The sequence below is a fragment of the Sesamum indicum genome, linkage group LG7, assembly GCF_000512975.1.
Source record: "Sesamum indicum cultivar Zhongzhi No. 13 linkage group LG7, S_indicum_v1.0, whole genome shotgun sequence".
Taxonomy (NCBI): domain Eukaryota; kingdom Viridiplantae; phylum Streptophyta; class Magnoliopsida; order Lamiales; family Pedaliaceae; genus Sesamum; species Sesamum indicum.
Genome location: NC_026151.1, coordinates 1,337,723 through 1,359,371, shown reverse-complemented (window position 1 = coordinate 1,359,371; position 21,649 = coordinate 1,337,723). Strand labels below are relative to the sequence as shown.

Here is a 21,649-nt window from a genome sequence, read left to right as displayed (position 1 = left end):
CCTAGTTGCTGGGGGCTCCTCCTAGAGCTGATGCGGTGCAATGTGGATGCTGACCTAGGAATTGATGAGGTACGTTTAGGAGAGTGAGATGTCATGTGGGAAAGTAGGCTGCCACGTGTATGGGCCTTTTAGGCCGAATATGTCTAGAGCTTGATCGAGTTCGAGTAGGAGTATGCCTTGAATTTTCTCCCTTTGCCAATCTGATTTCTGGGGGACGCCCCTCAAGGCCGCCTATCAAGTGTTCTTGGGTCTGCATGACTTGGGCCTCCTAGGATGTTGTGGACCTCTTGTTTCTTTCTTCTTTTTTTTGATCACTTGGATCTCTTTAGGCTAATTTATTTTTATGCACATTAATACAAATCATGCATGGCATAGATATGTACAAAAGTGTTTTTTTTTTTTTTTGTAACAAAATTGAGTAAAATATTTCAATACTATTGTTGTTTCTCACCAACTTTAATTTATATTTTTAATAAACTCAAAATTAAAATTATTTTTTTCCTCTTTCGCCATACTCCATATTTCTTTCTTTTTATGGATTCTTTGTTTTTCATCGTTCACACCACAACTATTTCTTTATACTATTGTTTTTTTACTTCAACTCACACCATAATTCTCTTTTATACATTCACGAAAATTGTGTTCCAAGATAACTAATGTATATGAAAATACCTTCAACAAGATAATTATTTCAATTAAAATCGTAGAATTTTTGTTGTGGAAAAATAATTTTTTGTCATTTAATAATATTAAAATTATCATTTGATTTATCGATAATCTTTTTCTTTTCTTTTTTTATTTCATAATGAACTAATATTGAAATACGTATTATTATTTCAATATTGAAATGCGTGTATTTGACAATATACTCAAAACCTGCATCATAGAGATGGACTCTCCTAAAACTCTCTCTTCTCTCACACACACTAGCACACCTACACTCTCACACACTTCAACCCTCACGCACGGCACTCTTAGAGACGATGGTGAAGCTGAGGAGGAGGACTCTAGTGAGGCCGCTTTAGGAGGCGAGTTCCATCAGGGAGAGGATGAAATTGGTTTCTTGATTACTGTTGCGACTGACCGCCGCGAAAACACCCCAGGCGAGCTTGGAAACGACAATAATTGGGTCATCCTTGCAACTGAGGAGCACCATGTTCCTGCCGTTCGAATATTGTCGCCTATTGGCTCGGATGACGTTTGTTCTTCTTTCGAAGTTGTACAATTCTTGACACTGGTGAATAGGATTGTTGATGATGGAGATGTTGCCTCCCTAACGGCGCTGGAAACTTTTAAAAAGAAGTGGGAATTGCGATATGGTCCAATTTGGTTGTGCCATGTTTTGGCAGTGTGTTTGGCGCGAGGATTGCGCATGGCTCGCCGGCCCCCATACCAGCAAGACTTGGGTGCGACTTCGTCTCCACCAGCCCTTGCACCCGCTTCTCTGATTCCGTCATTTTCTGCTGTGCAGACAGTGAAAACGGATACTATTGTTGTGGTTGAGTCCCTGTCGATTTCTGTTTTAATGCCGGTGGTGGCCTATTCGATGATGGATGCTGCTGTGTCACCAGTCCATACACTATCGATGACAGAAACTATTTCTGCTGCGCTATCAATGATGATTGTTTAATTTGGTTGTGCCATGTTTTGGCAGTGTGTTTGGCGCGAGGATTGCGCATGGCTCGCCGGCCCCCATACCAGCAAGACTTGGGTGCGACTTCGTCTCCACCAGCCCTTGCACCCGCTTCTCTGATTCCGTCATTTTCTGCTGTGCAGACAGTGAAAACGGATACTATTGTTGTGGTTGAGTCCCTGTCGATTTCTGTTTTAATGCCGGTGGTGGCCTATTCGATGATGGATGCTGCTGTGTCACCAGTCCATACACTATCGATGACAGAAACTATTTCTGCTGCGCTATCAATGATGATTGTTTCTGCTGCTGCTATTGTGCCACAACCTGTTATGCATCAGTGGTGGGTTTGCCTCCCATCACAGCTGCTGTACATGTGCAGCCCTTGACGCAGATCGGACTTTTTGTTGGTAACATTCCCCTTCATTTTTGCTTGAATATTCCTAATGTTAGTGACAAAATTGCAGATGCATTCCATAATTCGACCCGTAAAACTTTGTAATATGTGTCCCCATCGAAGCAAAATGAAGAGATTGTTATTCGTCCTACGTTGAAAACTATTAGAAAAAGGTTACGTCGATGGAATTCCACGGAGATTGGATATTTTCTGGGTAAACGTCCTTATTTCCATCACCTTAAAGACTACGTTAAATCCATATGGCCATTGTTGATTGATGTTACAATAACTTCAAATGGGTTTTTCTTCTTCCGATTTAAGACGACTGTGGCAATGGAGGAGATAATTGAGGGGGGCCCATGGTTGTTCCACGGACAACCCATAGTCTTGCAAAAGTAGGACCCAAGCATGGTGATGCGAAAGTTGAAACACACACAAGTCCCGATGTGGGTTCAATTTCAAAACCTGCCAATGGAATTGTAGACTAATGAGGGATTGAGTATGGTGGCAAGTGGAATAGGACGGCCGTTCTATCAGGATGCGATCACTAGAGCATGCACGAGATTGAATTTTGCTCGTGTGTGTGTTATGCTTGATGTTACTATGAAATTGCCAAAGTATCTTGTTGTCATGTCTTCGACTGAGGAGGGGGGGAAGTCGCATGTAAAGTTGATGAAGAATATGAGTGATTCCCTCCAAAATGCACCACTTGTATGAGTCTGGGACATGTAACGAATGATTGTGCAACCAATAAAGTTTCGAAGCCCTCGGTTTCAGTGTATGTTCAGCGTGCTCGGCCTCAAACAGTTGTGGCAACTTCGGTTTCACCATACTGCCTTCGCCTTCTCCGGAGGTTGAGGTGGCTATGGATGATAGCATGGGGGTCCCTAACACGGGAAATAGATGTGATAAAGGTAAGAAAATTCTGATGCATAATACTTTTGATGCACTAACCTATGCTTGCGTGTTTCTGGACTGATCAACTCACATTTCTTGGTGCTTTCAAGTGGTATTAGAGCCCAGTTTGATGTAGGGGTTATGATTTTATGTAAATAAGCATGATAATATGATTTTTAAGACTTTTGAAGCATGATATTTTTTTTTCTTGTTCTTGAATAATTATATGAGAAAATTAACTTATTTAATTTTTTCAATTTTGATTTTTAAGAAATACTTGTTTTTAATTTCACTTTAATGTGTGGAAATAAAAAGAAAATTGGTACTCTAGAAGTGGGCGAGAGCCTGTGCGCAGCCTGGCCAACGTGCGCACTGGAAGCCAGTGCGAGTGAGCCCGCGCGTCTAAGCAGTGGATACCATGTGCGCGTGCGGTGCGCACAGGCAGTGCGGCCATTGGGCTGCTGATGTAGTTGACGGCCGACGGCTGGGCCGTTTTTCACAATTTTTTTGGAAAAATATTAATTTTTGCTAGTTTAATTTGAATAAAATTGGATTTTTTCCAAAATTATATTTCTGCAATTAATTTGGTTGTTTTTGGTGTGCATTTGATGCACGGGGCTTCATCATCCCTTTGAATTGCAAATTTTAAGCTTGTTGTTTTCTACATATAATTGTTTATCGTGGTATTGGATATCTCAATATTTTTCTGGGATATTCATTTTCTTGTTTAACATGATTAATTGTTATTATGTGCGAGAATGAATGTGAATGGATGATCACTGAGCCTAAAGCCGCATGTATGTCTTTTTATTTTTGTTGAGTGGCCCGTGTGCCCTTATGATTGTAATTTCTCCCTCCTTCTCATTTTAGCCTTGGAATAATAAGGCTAGCTATCTCCCTCCTCATGTACTCCCCCAACTTCTGATCGAGGTTTCTTTTTAAATTATAATGTGAGTAGTATAGGATATTTCTGGTGAGGTTTTTATTTTGAGCAAGCCTGTGGAGAAGAAGGTCGACAGATAAGGAGGTCCACGGAGAAGGTGGCACATGGAGGTATCACAAGACCCATCTATATGTTGATGGGTACTATATTTTGTAATAGCATAGGGCTACCTTAGACAGTCCTTATACTCACTGCGGGCTCAGTGGGTCGCATAGATTGGGCTCGTGATCATCCAACAAGTGTATGCTAGGTTTCACTGCAGGCAATACGTTAAATATTTGATATTTATGCATGCAATGTTAATATGTGATGAGGTCTTGGTGTAAAACATAATAATAACTCTCACTTGGTTGGACCAAGTTAAAAATATAAGCCCAAAATGAACTTCGATCAAAATGATTTTGATCCGTCCAAGCCTTCCATCCACAAGAATATGGTGAGGAAGCTATCGATACCAAGTGTGGCCTCACGAGTCATGACACATTTGGGATAGAAGAAAGCTGGACCATTGTTGTGAATAAAGGAAGATGTTCACCATTTTTCTGTCTCACGAGTCGTGGGCGTGCGAGGAAAGAAAGGTGATTTGGTTGATGGGTTGGGCATAACACCGAGCAACATGATTCGCTTGGAGTCCTCGGATTCATAACCAGAGGTGAGACAAAAGATCTTGGGAATATCATGGAATGAGAATGGTATTAGATACCTCCCACGACGCTTTTGCCATGTGAATCATAAAAGCGGGACATAGAAATTCGCTTGTGGATCCCAATACACTAGGAAATGTTATTTTCCAAATCCTACTTGAGAGTGTTGGGCTTTTGTATAAACAGTGGGAGAGTTAAAGAGTAAAGACCAAGTCTTTAAACTTAAATTATAACATTACAATCATTTGCTGATTTCTGTTTAATTTTCTATTTTCTAGAAAATGTCTAAGAACCAATGATAATAGAGATTAACAAATTCAGTGGCACGAACTACAACGACTGGTTGCAAAATCTGAGGATTGTCCCAGATTTCGAGAACCAGGTCTATGTTTTGCCCCAGCCACTCCCAATAGCCTTGCTGGAAGGGTCTTGGCCCGAAGAACGTGTCACGTTCGTGAAGTGGCTTGAGGACAACCACAGGGTCCGTAGTATCATTTTGGCTTTGATGTCCAATGACATCCAAAAGCAATATGATATGCTGGATGATGTTCGCTTGATAATGCTCCATACGAAGGAAGTTTATGCGGCTCCTGATAGGCATAGTAGATATGCCGCCAAAAGCATTCTACGCAACCAAGATGGCCAAAGGATCATCTGTACAAATTCACTGGGTTAAGATACTATCCCTAGTGGAGAAGCTCGAAGACCTTAAAGTTGGGCTTGACAATGATACGTACATAGACGTGATCCTTTAGTTACTTCCTCCGTCCTATGACCCCCACAAGTCTATGCCGGCAATATTGGTAGGAGAGGCTTCAACCTCCGAAGCGAAAGGCAAGAGGGCCTAAAGCTGGAAGAGGAAAAAGGGCAAGGGAAAAACTGTCACAGCCATTACTAGGGGCTCTGAGCGCCCCCAATTCTCCTGTGAGAATGGACAAAGAGAAAGGGAAAATTGGCGATTCTCAGTGGTCGAAGGCAAATGATGTCTGCCTACTCTACAAAAGAAAGGGGCATTGGAAGAAGGAGTTCCCACAACTACTCTCCAACCCAGGTATGTTTGTTATTGAAGTGAATATTACTAATTCTACTTCTTGGTGTTGGATACTGGATATGGAGCTCACATCTGTAATAACTTGCAGGTGTTGGAAAGAAGCAAAATATTAGTTGTACTTCCCATAGTGTATAATAATCTTCTGACCACATTGTTTTTTGTTGCGAGTAATTTGCAATGTCCACCTCTGAGTCTCTGACATATGGGTTTCATATACGTCCCCAGAAAATAAGTGGTTTTCTATTGGGTGATGGAGTAATTTGTGTAGGACATTCAAATTACTCTGTAAGCACTTCCAACCGGAACGGCCTATACCAATTTTTCTGCAGTATGAATACTCTCCTCCTTATATCAAAACTGAACCGTGCGGAGAGGGAAAAAAAAAGCATACAACCATCTAGGCTTCAATACATCCGGGCCGCTTCAAATAACCGGTCCGTATACGACTGTCCTCCACATTATATAACCAGAGGTCTTCCATCTCATCACAAATCCTATTCATCTTCTTTTTCGATTCTCTTTATTCTCCCACCACCGTAATCTTCTATAGTCCTTGAAATGCCTCGCCGCAAGTACCCCAATGGTCAATCGTGGTATTTTTACACACCCACCTGGACCAAGAGAGTCGACAACGCCTTCTGTATCTTTCTTCAAGTCAATGTGCTCATGGGCAGTCCACAGCCTAAGCCCTTTCCGCCCGGTAGCCATGCCTTCACATTCGCTGCCAAAGTTGTGAACGCGTATGCCGGCCGTGTCTGGTCTGAATCTTTCTTCAGATCCAGATTGAGCCTTCTACGGTTGCGATACGAAACTTTCAGTAAGTTGCTTCAGGAAACTGACATACAATGGAACAAACGGTTGAACAGGATGTCCGGTATAAAGGAACATTAGCGGCGGATCATACGGGTATGAGTTTTTTCATATGCTTTTCCAACCTTGTGTTTATTATTGAGTTGTACATTCCGGCTTCAGAAACTTTACCCTTTCGCAGGAAACCTCATTCGCTAAGGCTTACTACTACTTCGGCGAGCCGCATGGGATGAGCTGTAGGATATTTTCGGTGGACCCGAAGTTGCGCCTATGACTGGACACAGTGATGATGTAGATTCCTTCAGTTTGGATAGCTCCACCCGATCAGATGTAGAATAGTTGGGGATGAAAGCTGATTATGAGCCGGATAGTGAACCATTGTTTTTTCTACTCTTTGTCATGTTTGGCTTACAATGATGCTATCTTTATGTTCCGGCGTATACGCCGGTTTTAAATATTATTTTTTGGTATATTCACGCGTATTTTAACTATTTTTGGTACTCTGTTTTTGCCGCTTAATATTCTGTCAATGTAGTGTTGTCGACGGTCATTATCGGTGTTTATGTATTACATTTAATTATGCAATCGATTTGCCTTGTGCTGCAATCATAGACGAGTGGCTTCCATGTTGAGTTTGAAGAACTCACCTTCATCACGAGCATTCCGGAACTGCAGTTGCATAGTGCTTGAGCATCCCCAAGCACAACCGTGTTTTACCTCTTTACGTTTTATTTTTATTTGCTTTTGCTTCTATAGTAGCTGTTGACTAAGCGTGACTTGGCGCCATGTTCGAGTTGATGTGAACAGGTAGTAATTTTGTTAAGGATTACTTTTTCTGATTAGTTTTTGTATTATGTTTGTGTACTTCCTCTAACATTCTATACATTTAAGCCAAACACCTCTGTAATGTTTTAGTGTGAAGATTGAATGAAAGTACTTTCTAGTTTTTAAATAAAAAAAGGTGACTGATTTTCTGGTTTTGTATTTGTTTCTGATGACTTTGTACAATCCACCAGCCATCCACCTTTCGCTTTCTTCGGTTTGTGGTGACTCTATATCAGGGTATTGGTGGGACGATGATGCATGTTCACTGCATGAAACTAGCCCTATGTTTGCTTGCCTATTAATACACACCAAATGAATTTTTTTTTTTGGTGTACTAGAGTTCTACGGTGTACTTTAGTAACCAACGACATCACTACCTACCACTCCTGAAAGCCTTTTGAAGGCATTAAAAAGGCTTAACTTCGACAGTCCAAATACACTTTACCCGAGCACCGCCTGGTTTCCAATAACAATTATGTCATTACTAAATTTTGATGTAATGCACCGCCACCCTTTTTGCAATGCACTGTCTTCCCAAAATAATCAGATGGAGTATTACTGGTTACCACAATAAACTCAATTAACTGGTCCGATTTCAATGCATCTTAACACATGAAACGATGGTCCTCGAAAAAAGCTTGCCATAATTGCCTCACTCTGTTCCATGCCCACCCCATATACGAACAATCACGTAAGCACTTACTCTAAAAACCCTTGAATCAACACAATCTTCTGTCATTCATTATTTCCCACTCCTTTCCCTCCACCCAAATTTCTCGACACACAACCTCCTGCAACCTTCGAGATATCGAGATTCCCCTATGCCTCAACAGAAAATCCCCATGGCTCAGCACCGGTACTTCTATACTCTGACCTGGACCAAAGAGGTAGACGAAACATTTTGTAACTATTTGTATTATCACGCTCTAGTCGGTAGAAACCAGACCGACCCTATGAACCCAGATTACGGCTCATTGTGCACCGCTGCCCAGGGCATCCGGGAGTTCGCTGGCCGATCATGGAATTTGGATTTCTTCCGAGACAGGCTGAGCTTCCTGCGTCTGCGGTACGATACTTTTAGGAATGTGCTCGAAGAACCAGGCATCACTTGGAACCGACAAAGCAACAGAATGACCGGCGGGATGGCCCGGTGGAGGAATATCATACGGGTATTCTTTTAACAATTGCTTTGTCATACGCATTATGCAATTACCCGGACTTCTAATTTTATTTAAATTTTTATCGGCGTACAGAAGCATCCTTTCGCAAAGGCATACTTCTACTTCGGGGAGCCAAAGTGGGAGCAGTTGGAGAAAATTTTCAATGGCACTGCAATCACCCCTTTGCCAAGCAGTTCCATGGACATTGTTCAATACGACCGCAACGTTATTGAACCAGATGTGGTCTTCCTAGGGGAGAAACCAAGAATCGAGCCGGATGTGATAGCGTTGGTCACAAGTGATGACGAAATTTGATGGGTGAACCTGGTTGTAGCAAGTGCTTGTTCGTGGTCGTCATGTTCATTAGTGTAATTTTTTTTGGGATTTGTCGTAAGGGAATTTAAAACATTATGTGTCATCTGTTGTGGATCCAGTTGGGGACTCGCTTGCTGTTTTACATTTTCGTAATGCATTTCAACCCGTTTGCCTGTAACCACTTGGTTTTTAAATCATATGTAATGCAGAATTAAACCATCTATTCATACTTCTGTTTGACAGAGACTTGCATATTGCTCTGCTTCATTCTAGATCTCATGTTCTACCATATGATATTGAACGAGAATACAAGGATATAGAACATTATCTCCTACTGTTATGCATGCCCTTGACACTGCCATAGGATTTTAACACTTCCTTATGGATTTGGGTTGGCACAAACCGAATAGTAAAAGACAAATCTTCTGCTTTTTTTTTAGGAGTACTAAACAAAAAAACTTAAATGAAAACATTGAATGGGTGACTTCTTTGTTGCCCTTTACGTTCTTTCACTAATGCCAAAACCAGGTGTGGGCAGCCTTAACATTAAGGCTGCGCATGTCAGGTACTCATTTGGATTATATACAACACGCCAAATGAGTTATGTTGCAACAGGCTTTGCGTGAAAACAAGCGGATGCAGCCTTAGCAGGTTTTCTATGCGAGGTCAGTGATGGGTCACTCAACTTGACACATCACTAACTAAAACCAATTGAATAAATGGGGATGCAAGTTAATCAGGACCCAAAGGTCATTCAGTCAATGCCCAATGATGAGGACAAATGAAGGTGGAGGGCGGTTTTTGGTATAGAAGGATTGATGCCAATGGATTTTCAGTACAAGAGTATTTCTAAACAAAATCAACGCTCATTATAACATTTGTTTATTCCGATATGGTTAACAAGTTTATTCTGTAAGAACTTGGAATGGTTGAAGGATAGTGCAATGAATATGGCAAGATTCGAAGTTGGAAAGTATAACATGCATGGAATACGTAGTTGTTTTGTATATTAATTGCATGATTGGGGCAAATTCATGAAACTGTAATAAAGTCGTCCGTCCATCTTCAAAGGACGGAGCCGGATTTTGGAATAAAATGGCGGACGCATTGATGCACAAAAATTGCGCAAAGTACCGATGCATATAATCATATTGTGAAAAGAAATTATAGAGGCGGCTCGTGGGCCATACCTCTAGTAAATACGGTAATGCGTTCCATACTAATAAATGAAGCAACACCAACCTATGTAAATAACAAAGTGGTTCGATTGTGGAGAAATTATTGCAGGCTCTTTGAACCACCATTACTGCGTACAAAATGCCGAGACGAGAGCGTATGGGCCAGAGCCGTTACTTCTACAGTTCAAGTTGGACGCGGAAGATTGACGGCGTTTTCATCGACGCACTGGCACACCAGGCTTTCCTTGGCAGGCCCCAGTCGGAGCGGAGGCTGACAAATATGATGTCTTTGACCTACGCGGCCTAGCAGGTGAACAGGTTCGTCGGAAGAGAATGGCCGATGCATTTTTACAAAAAAAGGCTTCGCTCGTGAGGTTGCGATATGATATATTTAGAAAAGTGATTGCGGATCGAGGTATCACATGGAACGAGAACACAAATCGGATGAGTGGCAACAACGATGAGTGGAGGAGAATTTTCAGGGTATGTGTTGCAAGTTTCGTTTTTTTTTTTCATTGTCGCAGTACTACCATAGTATTAACGTTGTCAGATTTCCTGTTGTCGTGCGACGTCGTGTGCAAACTAGGCCACCCCATTCGCTAGGGTATACTGCTTCGCGGGTGAAAGACGGTGGTGGGAGTTGAAGGAGATATTTTGTGGAGATGAGATAACTACATCTGACGAAACCACGGATGAAGATGTCGAGGAGGGAAGCAAGCGCCATTCTGGGTCACATCACACGACGGAGCAAGTGGAAGGTGGGATTGAGGTTATAGATTTGACAATAACTTCGGAGGACGAATGATGGTGGCTGTTGAAGGGCGGATGACTGACGATAGTCGCTTCATTAGGAAGAAGGAAAATGGCGTAACCTATTTTCATTTACTCATACCGTAGTATGTACACTGAATTTTGTCCTTTACTAAGCTTTGTAATAGTTTAAACATTTTCATTCCCCAAAATCGGCAGTTGTAGGTGTTTGTAAGTTTTTTGGAATACAATTGCTGCGTATGATGCATTTTGCTTGTATTGATCTACTACGTTGCTTAAATTTTAAAATGTAATTAGTCAGTACACATGGATGGTGGTACCGTGTTAGTTCCACAATGTATTACCACATCACACAATGAGAGAACACCAAATACGAAAGAATTAAAAAAGTAAGCGTCTTTAAATCATGTGTGTTGCAGGCGAAAGAAAAGAGATTTTTCGCATAATACATTAGTCATATGCGTGTGTTGCACCAATATCCAAAATTTGTTCAATACATAACTTCCATGGGCAGAATAAACTTTGGAGTTAATAAGACAAAACATTAGGATGCCTAGTTTGTGCAATGTTTTACATGGTGTATACAGCAAAATGTCAAGAGTTAGTATAGCCATGCAACACGTTGGAGCCGAGCGCGACCTTAAATCTTGCCTGCGAGCATTAGATGAACGAACTTCACCCTAGAATCCCTTGTCAAGCCCAGGAAGAGCTCCATCTCCTTGGGATCCTTCACCAGCCGGTTTGCTACCATCAACTGTTCGTTCTCGTCAAAGCCTTCCAACTCTCTAACTTGCTGCAATATCACAGAACAATGTTAAGGGTCGCCAAATTCGCTTTCAAGCACCCTCGTCAACTTTCCCAAGCGCGCGTTAGCCGACTCGCAGAAGTTAGTGACCATTTCAACTAATTTAGGGATACCATCATACAAATAAGTGGATTTTCGCTTCTTTGAGGACGATCCACCCGTGCGTTTGGCAGCACTTGAGGAGTTCTGTGTGGGATCCACGCTGGCATTGAAAGACGAAACAGGTTCACCCTCCACCCTGTCTTCAGCTGGTTCCAGAATACATCCATCATCCCGCACATTACATTCGTGGGTTTCACCAATCTCCTCATCTCGGATGTCGTTGGCCTCCTTAAATGGATTAGCACTTCGTTCTCCAGTAGCACGATCCCGACCAAAAATTTCCCTCCAGGAAGGTAAAAATGGCCAAGTTTTATGCCTCATCCCCTTTGCGGATGGATCCATCTGTAACAGCATTATTGATGGAGGTAAGTATGTTAAACAAACGACCGAGTTAGGTTCATACCTTCACGTAATCATCCCAAACGGAATCTTCTTCAACCGTTACCATGTTCCGGCTGTCGTCCCAACCAAACCCAGACCTTGTAAGCATGGTGGTCAGTGTAGAGTAATGTTTTTTCCAGACGTGCAGTTTGGAAGTGATGTGAGGTTCGGCCTTAATATTAGAATGTGGGAAATGCTTCAGAATGTACGCCTCCAATTGTCCCAAATACCCATTCCTGAACCCATTCTCGCATTCTCAATAGATTACCACCAAATTCCTTAGTGCTGCAATAAGGCATTCTTCCTTCATTATTGTCCATGCTCGGCGTCTAGAAAGCCTATCGTGATTCCTACCACGATGGCGCGGCATACTGCTACCTTCATCAGATCCAACCTCCATATTCTGATTCAAGATAAAGTAGAAAAATGTGATTAGACAGGCACCATGGTATGTATCAGTAATAACCAAAAGTTATGAAAACAGTACAAGATGACACAAATGACGTTGGAATCGGACGAGTGCGAAAAACTCTGAAGAACTCTATGTAAACGAGTAACAATGTAAGGAGTAGAACGAAGCAACAAGTACGAAAAAACAGGATATAGAACACTACAACGAAGAAGTGTCTCCAATCTCGATACACCTAATGCCATTACGCTGACTTGATTACAGAAGAAAATTCAAATAACATCTTTGACTTGCGGGACTATGCAATAGACAGAAGGAAACCAAAGACAATCGTGAATATTGTATAATAATGGCTCATCAACGGTGGCTTCTCCACTCGTTGTACATGGACGTCGCCAGTGTATCCCTCCAATTGGTCCACGTTGGACTGGGCTCTATATTCCAGACTATTTCTGCGTCATTTTTCGTCTCTTCAACTCCTACGGTAGGCAACTCATCTTCCAACGGGTCATCAGGCATTTTCTGTCTTAGAAAGTTATGCAATAAGCAACAGGCCAATATAATTTGGGTTTGGACCTTGATGGAATAGAATGACTAACTCATTAAAATTCCCCAACGCATTTTAAGCAAACCAAAGGTACGCTCGATGACGTTACGAGCTGACGCGTGCTTAGATTGAAAAACTCCCGATGGTTCTGGGGTCCTCCTACTCTAGTGTCCCAATCTCGTAGATGGTAGCGAACACCTCTATACGAAGTCAGGAAGCCTTCGGCATTTGCGTATCCATTGTCACACAAGTAGTAATTCCCTGGGAAAGCATATACGAACATTATGTCATGTTTTTAAAAAATCGGAACCCGAATAATCATATACGCATACAAGAGGAATAGGAAAGCATTGTGGATGAAATTATAACCTGAGGATATTCTAAGACCACCCGGTCTGTGGACGGCATCGCTTAGTACGCGGCTATCAGCCGCACTACCCTCCCAGCCAGAAAGCACGTAAATAAACTGCATGTTTGGGTTGCAAACACCGAGAACATTGACAGAAACATGACCCTTGCAGGTTCGGTACCTTCCTTTTTCCTCTTCAGGTACGCGTATGTTAGTGAAAGTCTCATCCAATGCCCCAAGACATCCCTACAAGTAGTAATAAAATCGTCATTCGCAAATGGTATATAATATCCACAATCTACCGACCGGTAAAACAAGCCCAACGTTGTATGTGCATTTGGAATGAAATTAATAAATGAAAAAGTACCTTGAACCATTTCCACCGAGAGTCAACGCATTCGTCCGTAATTGGAGTTGGCCTGGCCAAGAGGACATTATACAACTTAATCATTGAACTCAGGACACGGTGAAAATGTTTGTGGATCGTGCGGCCGGAACGTATAAAATCATGCTTGACCACGCTATTCTTTTTGTGATGGAACACAATGCTAAGGAAAATCGCTACCTGCTCGGCGACACTTAGGTTTTTGGTCAGGGTCATACCACCTGAGTACTGAAGCATGTAGCACAGGCGTCCGAAAACATTGCGGTCCATACGGAGATTGCGAAGACATGTCGTTAGAAATGGAAACCAGCCTATGAAGATGGTGAATCTGGTCCGGGATCCTAGTACTCATGACGTAGGTTCTGGCCCGACGTAGACGTCGGCTAGGGTTTCGAGCAACAAGGTATTTGGTAACGTAAGAGAATATTTTCAAAGCGACGGCAAGCTCATCAATGATTTGTTGTACAATTATTAAACCCAATGTAACTCTTTTGAATGACCTCATCATAAGGAAGGAAAAAATTAAGCATCCGCCTCCGAAACTTTGGGTAAGAAGGTAAACAAATGAAAACAGGGTATGCCAACTGGATTTGTTGAAGTCCCACTTAAAAGAAAATAAAAATTCCATCATAAAGAAATGTTAAAGTGTGAATAGACGGTGCAGTAAACCCGAAATGGTTACAAAAAGAGACATGCAAATCTTTCAAAATTGGTAATAGGTAAAGAAATCTAGAGGGCTAAAAAGAGGACACCGAAGTCAGCCGATAAGAGGACACTATGGTGTAGAGGTAACAAACTTGAAAGAATGAAGTACATACCATACCACAACTTAATAAACGTTTCGAAGAAAATGTTTGTAGGGATGCGGTGAAGGGTTTCACAAGTACTCATCGTGAGATCCGGTAGTTCGCAAGAGAACCGTAGAGATATGCATAGAGTAGGACAGATCGTCGAGGGAACAACTTCGTCGGCAACTCCATTCCAGATTCTTTGCCGGAAAAAGAGAGAAAAAACTAATGTTAATCATAACAGAGAAATGAATGACTTTACAACAGAAAATGCGTTTCGAAAAAAAAAAAAAATGGAGGACCAACAAGTTGAATCTGAAAATAGAGATATACAGACAATGTCTCAGCCACATACAAGTCAACGGACGGGATTACAGACTTCGCCGGTGGGAAAACCGTGTGGTTGCAGAAGCACTCTTCCTGAGGAAAGTTTCAAAATGAGGTACACGTCGTTGGTGGGAAATGAAAACTGACAGAGAATTGAAGTCGGTAGGTGAGAGTGGGCAATTTCGTCATTTTTGGTGTAATTTTGACGATATAAAGGTAATTTCAGAAGGTGCAGGAATGTGGGATAACTTGACGGGATTCTAATCCAACCCCCATAGCCCGGATCAATATCCGGCGTTTTATCCAGCGCAGTACCGGGCCTAGCGCTTGTATACCGGGCTATGGCTTTCGCAAGTAAACGATGGGCAAACCCCGATAATGTCGAAAATCCTTGCTATTCCTCATCAGTAAACATGACCTTAAGGGACTAAAATGATAAAGTTGAATTTATTGACCATTTTACCCTTCAAAGAGTCAAAATTCGGCAACGTTTTCACCGAAAAATGATTAGAGGGACAAACTAAGACAAAAAGTAAAGCATAAGGATGCTAAAGTCAAGAATGAAGTTGAGGGATTGAAGTGTTTCAAAATGAAAACTTAAGGGACCAAATATAGTATTCACCCAATACAATATCACATTTGACTTCAAAATGTTATAGTTGGTTAATTGAATTACTAGATTTATTAGATTTAATCGTTACCATAGTTAATTTACTCAATTTTATAGGGCCTATTAACCAAATGCGTAATTATATGTATTGGTATTTAACTAAATTATACAGCAACGAGAAATTGATAGAAAACTCGTAGAAATATTTGAAAAGTATATTTAAGAAATATTATGGCTATTGAAAAAAAATACGAGACTTTTATAATAATTTAAGTTAGAAATTTTATTGAGAATATTAATTATAAACATATGAGGGGTTTGATAAAACGAACTCTGGTGAACAAATAGATGAATTAAATATATACTTGAGAGACTTAGAAAGTCTAATTATTTAAAAAAAAATGGAACGAAAAGTTGAATTTCGATATAAATAGAATATAAAAAGATTGGTGGAAAATATATGAAAATTATATAATATTGTATTCAAAATTTACGATATTTACAATGTATTGATTATATATACAACAATCTACTATAGGACATGAGGATAAAGAAGAGGGTTGAGTTGCTCCCTCTATTAAAGTAACAGCTTGAACTTTGAAGTAATTATAGTTAATTATGTTTATACGAATATAATATATTGATTGTTTATATACTTGATCGTAGATGTTGACTATTGGTCTGAATTACCTAGAGATCTATGAAATTATTATTGTGTATCTATCAATGGTGTTGTTGTATAGAAGTCAAATGAATAATTATGTGATATTATAATTTATTGCAGAATGAAATCATTTGAGAAAGTTCTTGACGAGGAAATAATTATAAAATAAAATTGAAATAGTGAAGTTAATGATGTTGATGTGTAACTTGGAATAAAAGATGGATTGCCAAACTTGGGGGGCATACTGCAATGGCTTTTGATGATATGATTAATGACAAGCTGTGTGTTGTCATTGATCAGTGGAGATAATGTGACATATCATACGAGTTGTGTGTTGTATGATATGAGTGATGATGGAATATAATACGAGCTATATGTTGTGTGGTATCAGTGATGATGAAGTATCATACAAGCTGTGTGTTGTGTGATATCGGAAAAAAAAAAAAAAGTATTGTGGTTGAGATGATGATAGCTGGCAAAGGCCATTGAGTGATGCACCTCAATTTGGTTAAACATGATCCTAAAAAAATAAACGATAACATCAAATATTATATCGTGGTTGAGGTTCGATTCTCGTATTAGTTTTGCATGGCTATGGGCATTGAGTACTTTGTGATTGGTGTTATCGCATGAAATTGGTCCTTTGTTGTACATAACATATGTGTGTATATATATATATACAAGCTAATTAGCTATGTTTACTGAGTTGACAACTCATTTTCTGCCACGTATTTCAGGATATAATTCGCAGTGACTCATCTAGCTAGAGCTTAAGCTAGTTCTCAGATTTGTAGGTGGATCAACAGTATCAATTTGAATAAGGAGTTCTAACTATATATTTACAAGAATATAAAACTATGACTGAATTGGTATCTCAAGTATTGTAATAGCTAGAAACACCACTTTTGTCTTTTCATATGTTATAATGAATAATACTCTACCAAGTTTTGATGAAGTATTTATTCGTTTGAGGTATATATAAAATATTGATTATATCATATGTCTTCGAACTGGGTGTCACAGTATTACTAATAGAAAAAATTATTTAAATATATTATTTGTATTATATTACTTATTGAGAAATTAAATAAATTAGATGAATTTTGTTTTGTTTATATTATATAATTCATTGTATAAAAAAAATTATGTTAAAGTATGTACCTAAATCTAAAATGATATTAGTTATTGAAATAATAAAAAAAAATAATTGATTGTATTCTTTGTATTATATAATTCATTTTAAATCAAAATCTATATTAAATTAATAAATTTAAAATGATATTGCTTGATAAAAAAATAAAAACTTAGTTGAGTGTATACTTTATATTGAACATCTTAACTAATATTTAGTTAAATGTATTCTTTGTATTATATAATTCATTTTAGATTAAAAAAAAACTATGTTAAATTACTAAATTTAAATTAATATTATTTATTAAAAAATAAAAATTTAAGTTGGACAAAACATGGCGGATTTGCTGGGCGGGGTGGGGTTTTGGTTGGGTACGGGTTCGGGGTTTACAAAGCGAGATGGATCTCGGGTCCAGGCAAACCTACCTCGTTGCAATCGCAATAATACACAATTTAGAAGAGAAATTAAAGATTTTATCACGTATTTGTACTTGATTATTGACCCGTCATGTTCAATCAGCCCAGTATCGGTTCACACGATTCACTAGTTGAACCATTGAGTTAAACAATTTTTATTTAAAAAAATAGTTTTGTTCCTCTTTCGATTTTCTGGTTTCAACTGGTCTGTTTTGTGGCCCAATTAATGATTCGAACGGTGCGATCATCTGAACCAGATCAAAATATTGGATCAAGGATACATATTAATTTTTATTTAAATTTTTTTTGTTAGTATTTAACAAATCCAATTAATTTTAATCAATTAAATATTTATTTGTTAAATAAATACAAATTTCAAAAATATTATATATAATTCTTTTAAATCACCTTTAATAAACCCGTAATCACATCAAATTCTAGAAAAGAGAAATGTAATTATGACTTTGATAATTTACGATGCTTCAAATCTGATTCTTGCATATTTCCCTATTTCTGGGGTCTGGTCTTTTGCTGTCTACTTCGTAGGATGCAATTGTTTCCCACTCCAACATATGTGTCATAAATGGCTGACAGGCCGGAGGAATAGCAACAAATGCTCCAACTCTACTGTCACTTCCAAAGTGCTTTGGGAGATTCAAAAGATAGCAACAAATCAAACTTTTCAAACTACACTTAATAAACAAACCTCTCTCACCAGCCTTCTCTACTCCCATTCTATTCCCTTTTTGCTGTTTTTCTTATTATAAATACTTCTTTTAAATAAAAGACAATTACATCGCTTTTAAATTATGAAATGAATATTATTATTTTGTTATTGTGGAACTTTTTTAAAAAATATATTTAGAAAAGATAAAAAAATTAAAATTAAGAAAATATTAGTTCATAAAAATATTTTAAAGCATTTTACAAAATATATAAAAAATTAAAATTACTAATAAAAAGTTATTTTCCTGAGTTCACTACAAAAATTGGATGAAATCATGGGAGTTAAAACAATAAATTTATTATTAGACAGACGTTAAGATTAAAAAATATTTATAATTTCTTATATAATAATAAATAACTTATAACTATGTCAAATGTCAGGAAGATGGTTGTTATTTGTCCTGTATTATTTATGAAGAGTTAAATGCCAAAAAAATTTGATGTATATATTCTTTGATAATTCTTTTAATTGAAAAACAAAAAAGTAATAAACCCCCTAAATTTTTAAAGAAAAGGGTTGTGATCCCCTAATGTAAAAGGTCATTTTTTTTGGGGGATTTTTTTTGGGGGGGGGGGGGAAACTTGTGAGATAACATGTCCTTTTTTATTATGATTCATGGAGAATTTTTACTTATTATTATTTTCATATAAATAAAATGCAAGTATTATTTTATTATGACTCCATAATTTTGATTTTTTTTTTAAAAAAAATCACTACTTCCCACATTGGTAGGTCATACCATCATTTTAGAAAAGGATTAAATACATTTTATCTTCTCAATCATTGTTGGTAACATTTATCCTACTAAATTAATGAATATAATACTTACCCCTCTTAAATTGTTTGATTGGACTAACACGAAAAGAAATATATATGATTTTTCACTATAGTTAATTACTAAAATTAAAGTAGAAAATGATGGATGAAACTAGTTAAAAAATTGTATTATTCTCAATATATTTAGTATTTTGCACTTAAATCATCAATAAATTATTTTTTAATTATTTGTTTAATAATTGAAGAATTTAAATTAAAAGTAAAAATAATAAATTGATATATATTAGATACACAACAAATATAATATCCCCAAAACCTCATATATACTTTTAAAAAAAATTGACAATATACATACTTAACCAAAATTTAAACACTTCTTTTAAAAATATATATGTATAATATATTCATACTTTTCAAAGAAAATATATCTAAAAATTAGATATGTGATTACTTAATTTTATCTAAAAATTTAAATAGTTAATAATATAATTTTATTACCAAATTCATAATGTATTTTACATGAAGGGTTTTGCATACTTATTATACTCATTTATTACTTAGATTTGAGTTTGTAAATTTTAATAATTTTTAACTTACTAATTATATTTTATTTTATTAAGAAATTACTTTTCAATTAAGAAAAAATAATTAAATGTAAAATACATAATGTTAAAAAATAATCCTTATAACTACAAATACATATATAATATAAATGAAATAATGTCTAGAATTTAATTATAGGAGGCTATGTATTACACTTATTACTTTAAGAAGTAAATGCTACGTCAAAAATAATTTACACTTAAATCTCCTATAATTTAGAAAATTACATCTAATACCTCTAATAGTTGCATCCATCTAACAAATAGGTTCCTTCATTTGTCACGATTCACTAAATTTGCTAATATTAACAAGCAAGACAACAAAAATTAAATGAAAATTGGTAATTACTCTTGATTAACTTGTTTCTAACTTATTGTAAGTTAATAATTTTTCTGTGAGCAATCTACCCTTATAATGATAAAAAATATATCTCCTCACATGTATTAATGTGTGAAGATGTGTAAAGATAATTTGATTATAAAAAATATATTTGACCTGCCATGTATCAGTAAGAAGCCAACCAGGACATATAACAATTTTTATCTAATTTTTTTGTTAATATTAGCAAATTCGGTGTATTTCGATTGATGGAAGGGCTTATATGTTAGACGGAAGCAAAATTCACAGGTACTAAATATAATTTTTTAAACCACAGAGAATGATCCTGTAACACTAAATTTTAGAAGAAAAGGGTGTAATTATCCCCATTTTATCAGAGGCCTATTATATTTCATCCTATATATAGAGAGAGGGGGAGAGAGGGAGGGGGGGGAGAGAGAGGGGGTAGGGAAGATTGGAGGGATATGGATTTAGGAATTGAATGGGGCAGTAGTAGGGCAGCAGCATGGGGAATAAGCAGAAAGGGAGTGATAGAAGGAGCAAAGGAAGAACTGGAAATCCTGGAAATGCAGCACCCCAACAACTTCCACACTCTAAAGCTTGAGCTCAGAGCGTTCATCTCTGACCTTCATCATCACTCCCACAACAACGCTGCCATCTCCACCGCCACTCAAGGTCACCACCCCCACCCTCCTAATTTCTCCGTCTCTTCGCCCCATACTCTCCTTTCTTTTGCAGGTTTTCCCTTCACGTCTATATAATTTTAATTTAACTATGGAATGAACAGAGTCTTCATCGAGCAGGAAGCTGAAGAGGAACAGCGACGGTAGCGGCGGTGGAATGATGAAGAGGAGGAGGCGCAGGACTGATGCAGTACTGGAGAGGGCGCAGCAATGTCTTCATAAAATTCAACACCTGAAAACCAGCTTATGTTAGTAGTTGTACACCTGAAAACCAGCTTATGTTAGTAGTTGTAATATGGCAATTGATCTCTACTGTAACCAAAGAAAAAAAAAAGTGTTTGACGACGCCTTCAATTTTGCATTTAAAAGTAGAAATGACAAATGAAACCAATACAATTAGATTTCATGTGTTCGACCTGCGGAGGAGCCCGGAATAGTAGTGGGACGAGAATGAGTTTGCGGTGGGACAATAGTAGTGGGACAATAGTAGCGGGACAAGAATGAGTTTGAGGTGGGACAGGACAGGTTTCAGGTCCAACTACAACCAGGACAGAACAGGTTCTATGTGGAATCAGGACAGCTCTGAGATCCGGCCAAATATACGCTCCCTATAATTAAAGACGGCATGTCTATTTTAAACTAATCAATCACTGAAAGTACTTAAAAGTTGCATGATTGATCAGTGATAAAATTTTCCGGCATGAATCGACAATGTAATTTTGGCTCACTGCTTGTTTCTCCCATTCTTGCTTCTTGCTTGGCATTCATTCTCATAGCTCCAAACTTCAAAGACGTGACTGATAGAACAGTAAACTGTTGTGCTGTCACAAATACCTGCAAATGTAAAAAATAAAGCATGCCTGGTGAGAGGATAAACTCCAAAGATGTTGGAGAAAATTAGTATGTAATCCGGGTCAAATTATTCGATCTCCTCAGACGATCTCACCGCAGATTGACTAACTCTTCCGAATTAGATTTTGGGTC

At 38.1% G+C, this 21,649-nt stretch overlaps 2 protein-coding genes across 2 annotated transcripts; one reads left to right on the top strand and one right to left on the bottom strand.

Annotated features, from left to right (window-relative positions):
* On the bottom strand, nt 11,262-12,563 carry LOC105165934. Its single transcript, XM_011085085.1, has 5 exons — nt 12,414-12,563; nt 12,178-12,312; nt 11,932-12,081; nt 11,466-11,870; nt 11,262-11,414 (listed from the first exon to the last, which is right to left on the bottom strand). The coding sequence occupies exons 1-5, from the start codon at nt 12,561-12,563 to the stop codon at nt 11,262-11,264; spliced, it is 993 nt and encodes a 330-aa protein (XP_011083387.1).
* Nucleotides 20,426-21,032, top strand: LOC105165916. Its single transcript, XM_011085074.2, has 2 exons — nt 20,426-20,657; nt 20,770-21,032. The coding sequence occupies exons 1-2, from the start codon at nt 20,447-20,449 to the stop codon at nt 20,916-20,918; spliced, it is 360 nt and encodes a 119-aa protein (XP_011083376.1). The 5' UTR covers nt 20,426-20,446; the 3' UTR covers nt 20,919-21,032.

What these genes read in the sequence shown, in the direction of transcription:
- LOC105165934 (XM_011085085.1), bottom strand. Translation starts at nt 12,563, where the DNA reads ATGGCATTAGGTGTATCGAGATTGGAGACACTTCTTCGTTGTAGTGTT. An exon ending in TTTGGGATGATTACGTGAAG is followed by an intron (nt 11,871 to 11,931) that starts GTATGAACCTAA and finishes ATGCTGTTACAG; the next exon opens with ATGGATCCATCCGCAAAGGG. An exon ending in GCTTGGGAAAGTTGACGAGG is followed by an intron (nt 11,415 to 11,465) that starts GTGCTTGAAAGC and finishes GTGATATTGCAG; the next exon opens with CAAGTTAGAGAGTTGGAAGG.
- LOC105165916 (XM_011085074.2), top strand. Translation starts at nt 20,447, where the DNA reads ATGGATTTAGGAATTGAATGGGGCAGTAGTAGGGCAGCAGCATGGGGA. An exon ending in CATCTCCACCGCCACTCAAG is followed by an intron (nt 20,658 to 20,769) that starts GTCACCACCCCC and finishes TGGAATGAACAG; the next exon opens with AGTCTTCATCGAGCAGGAAG.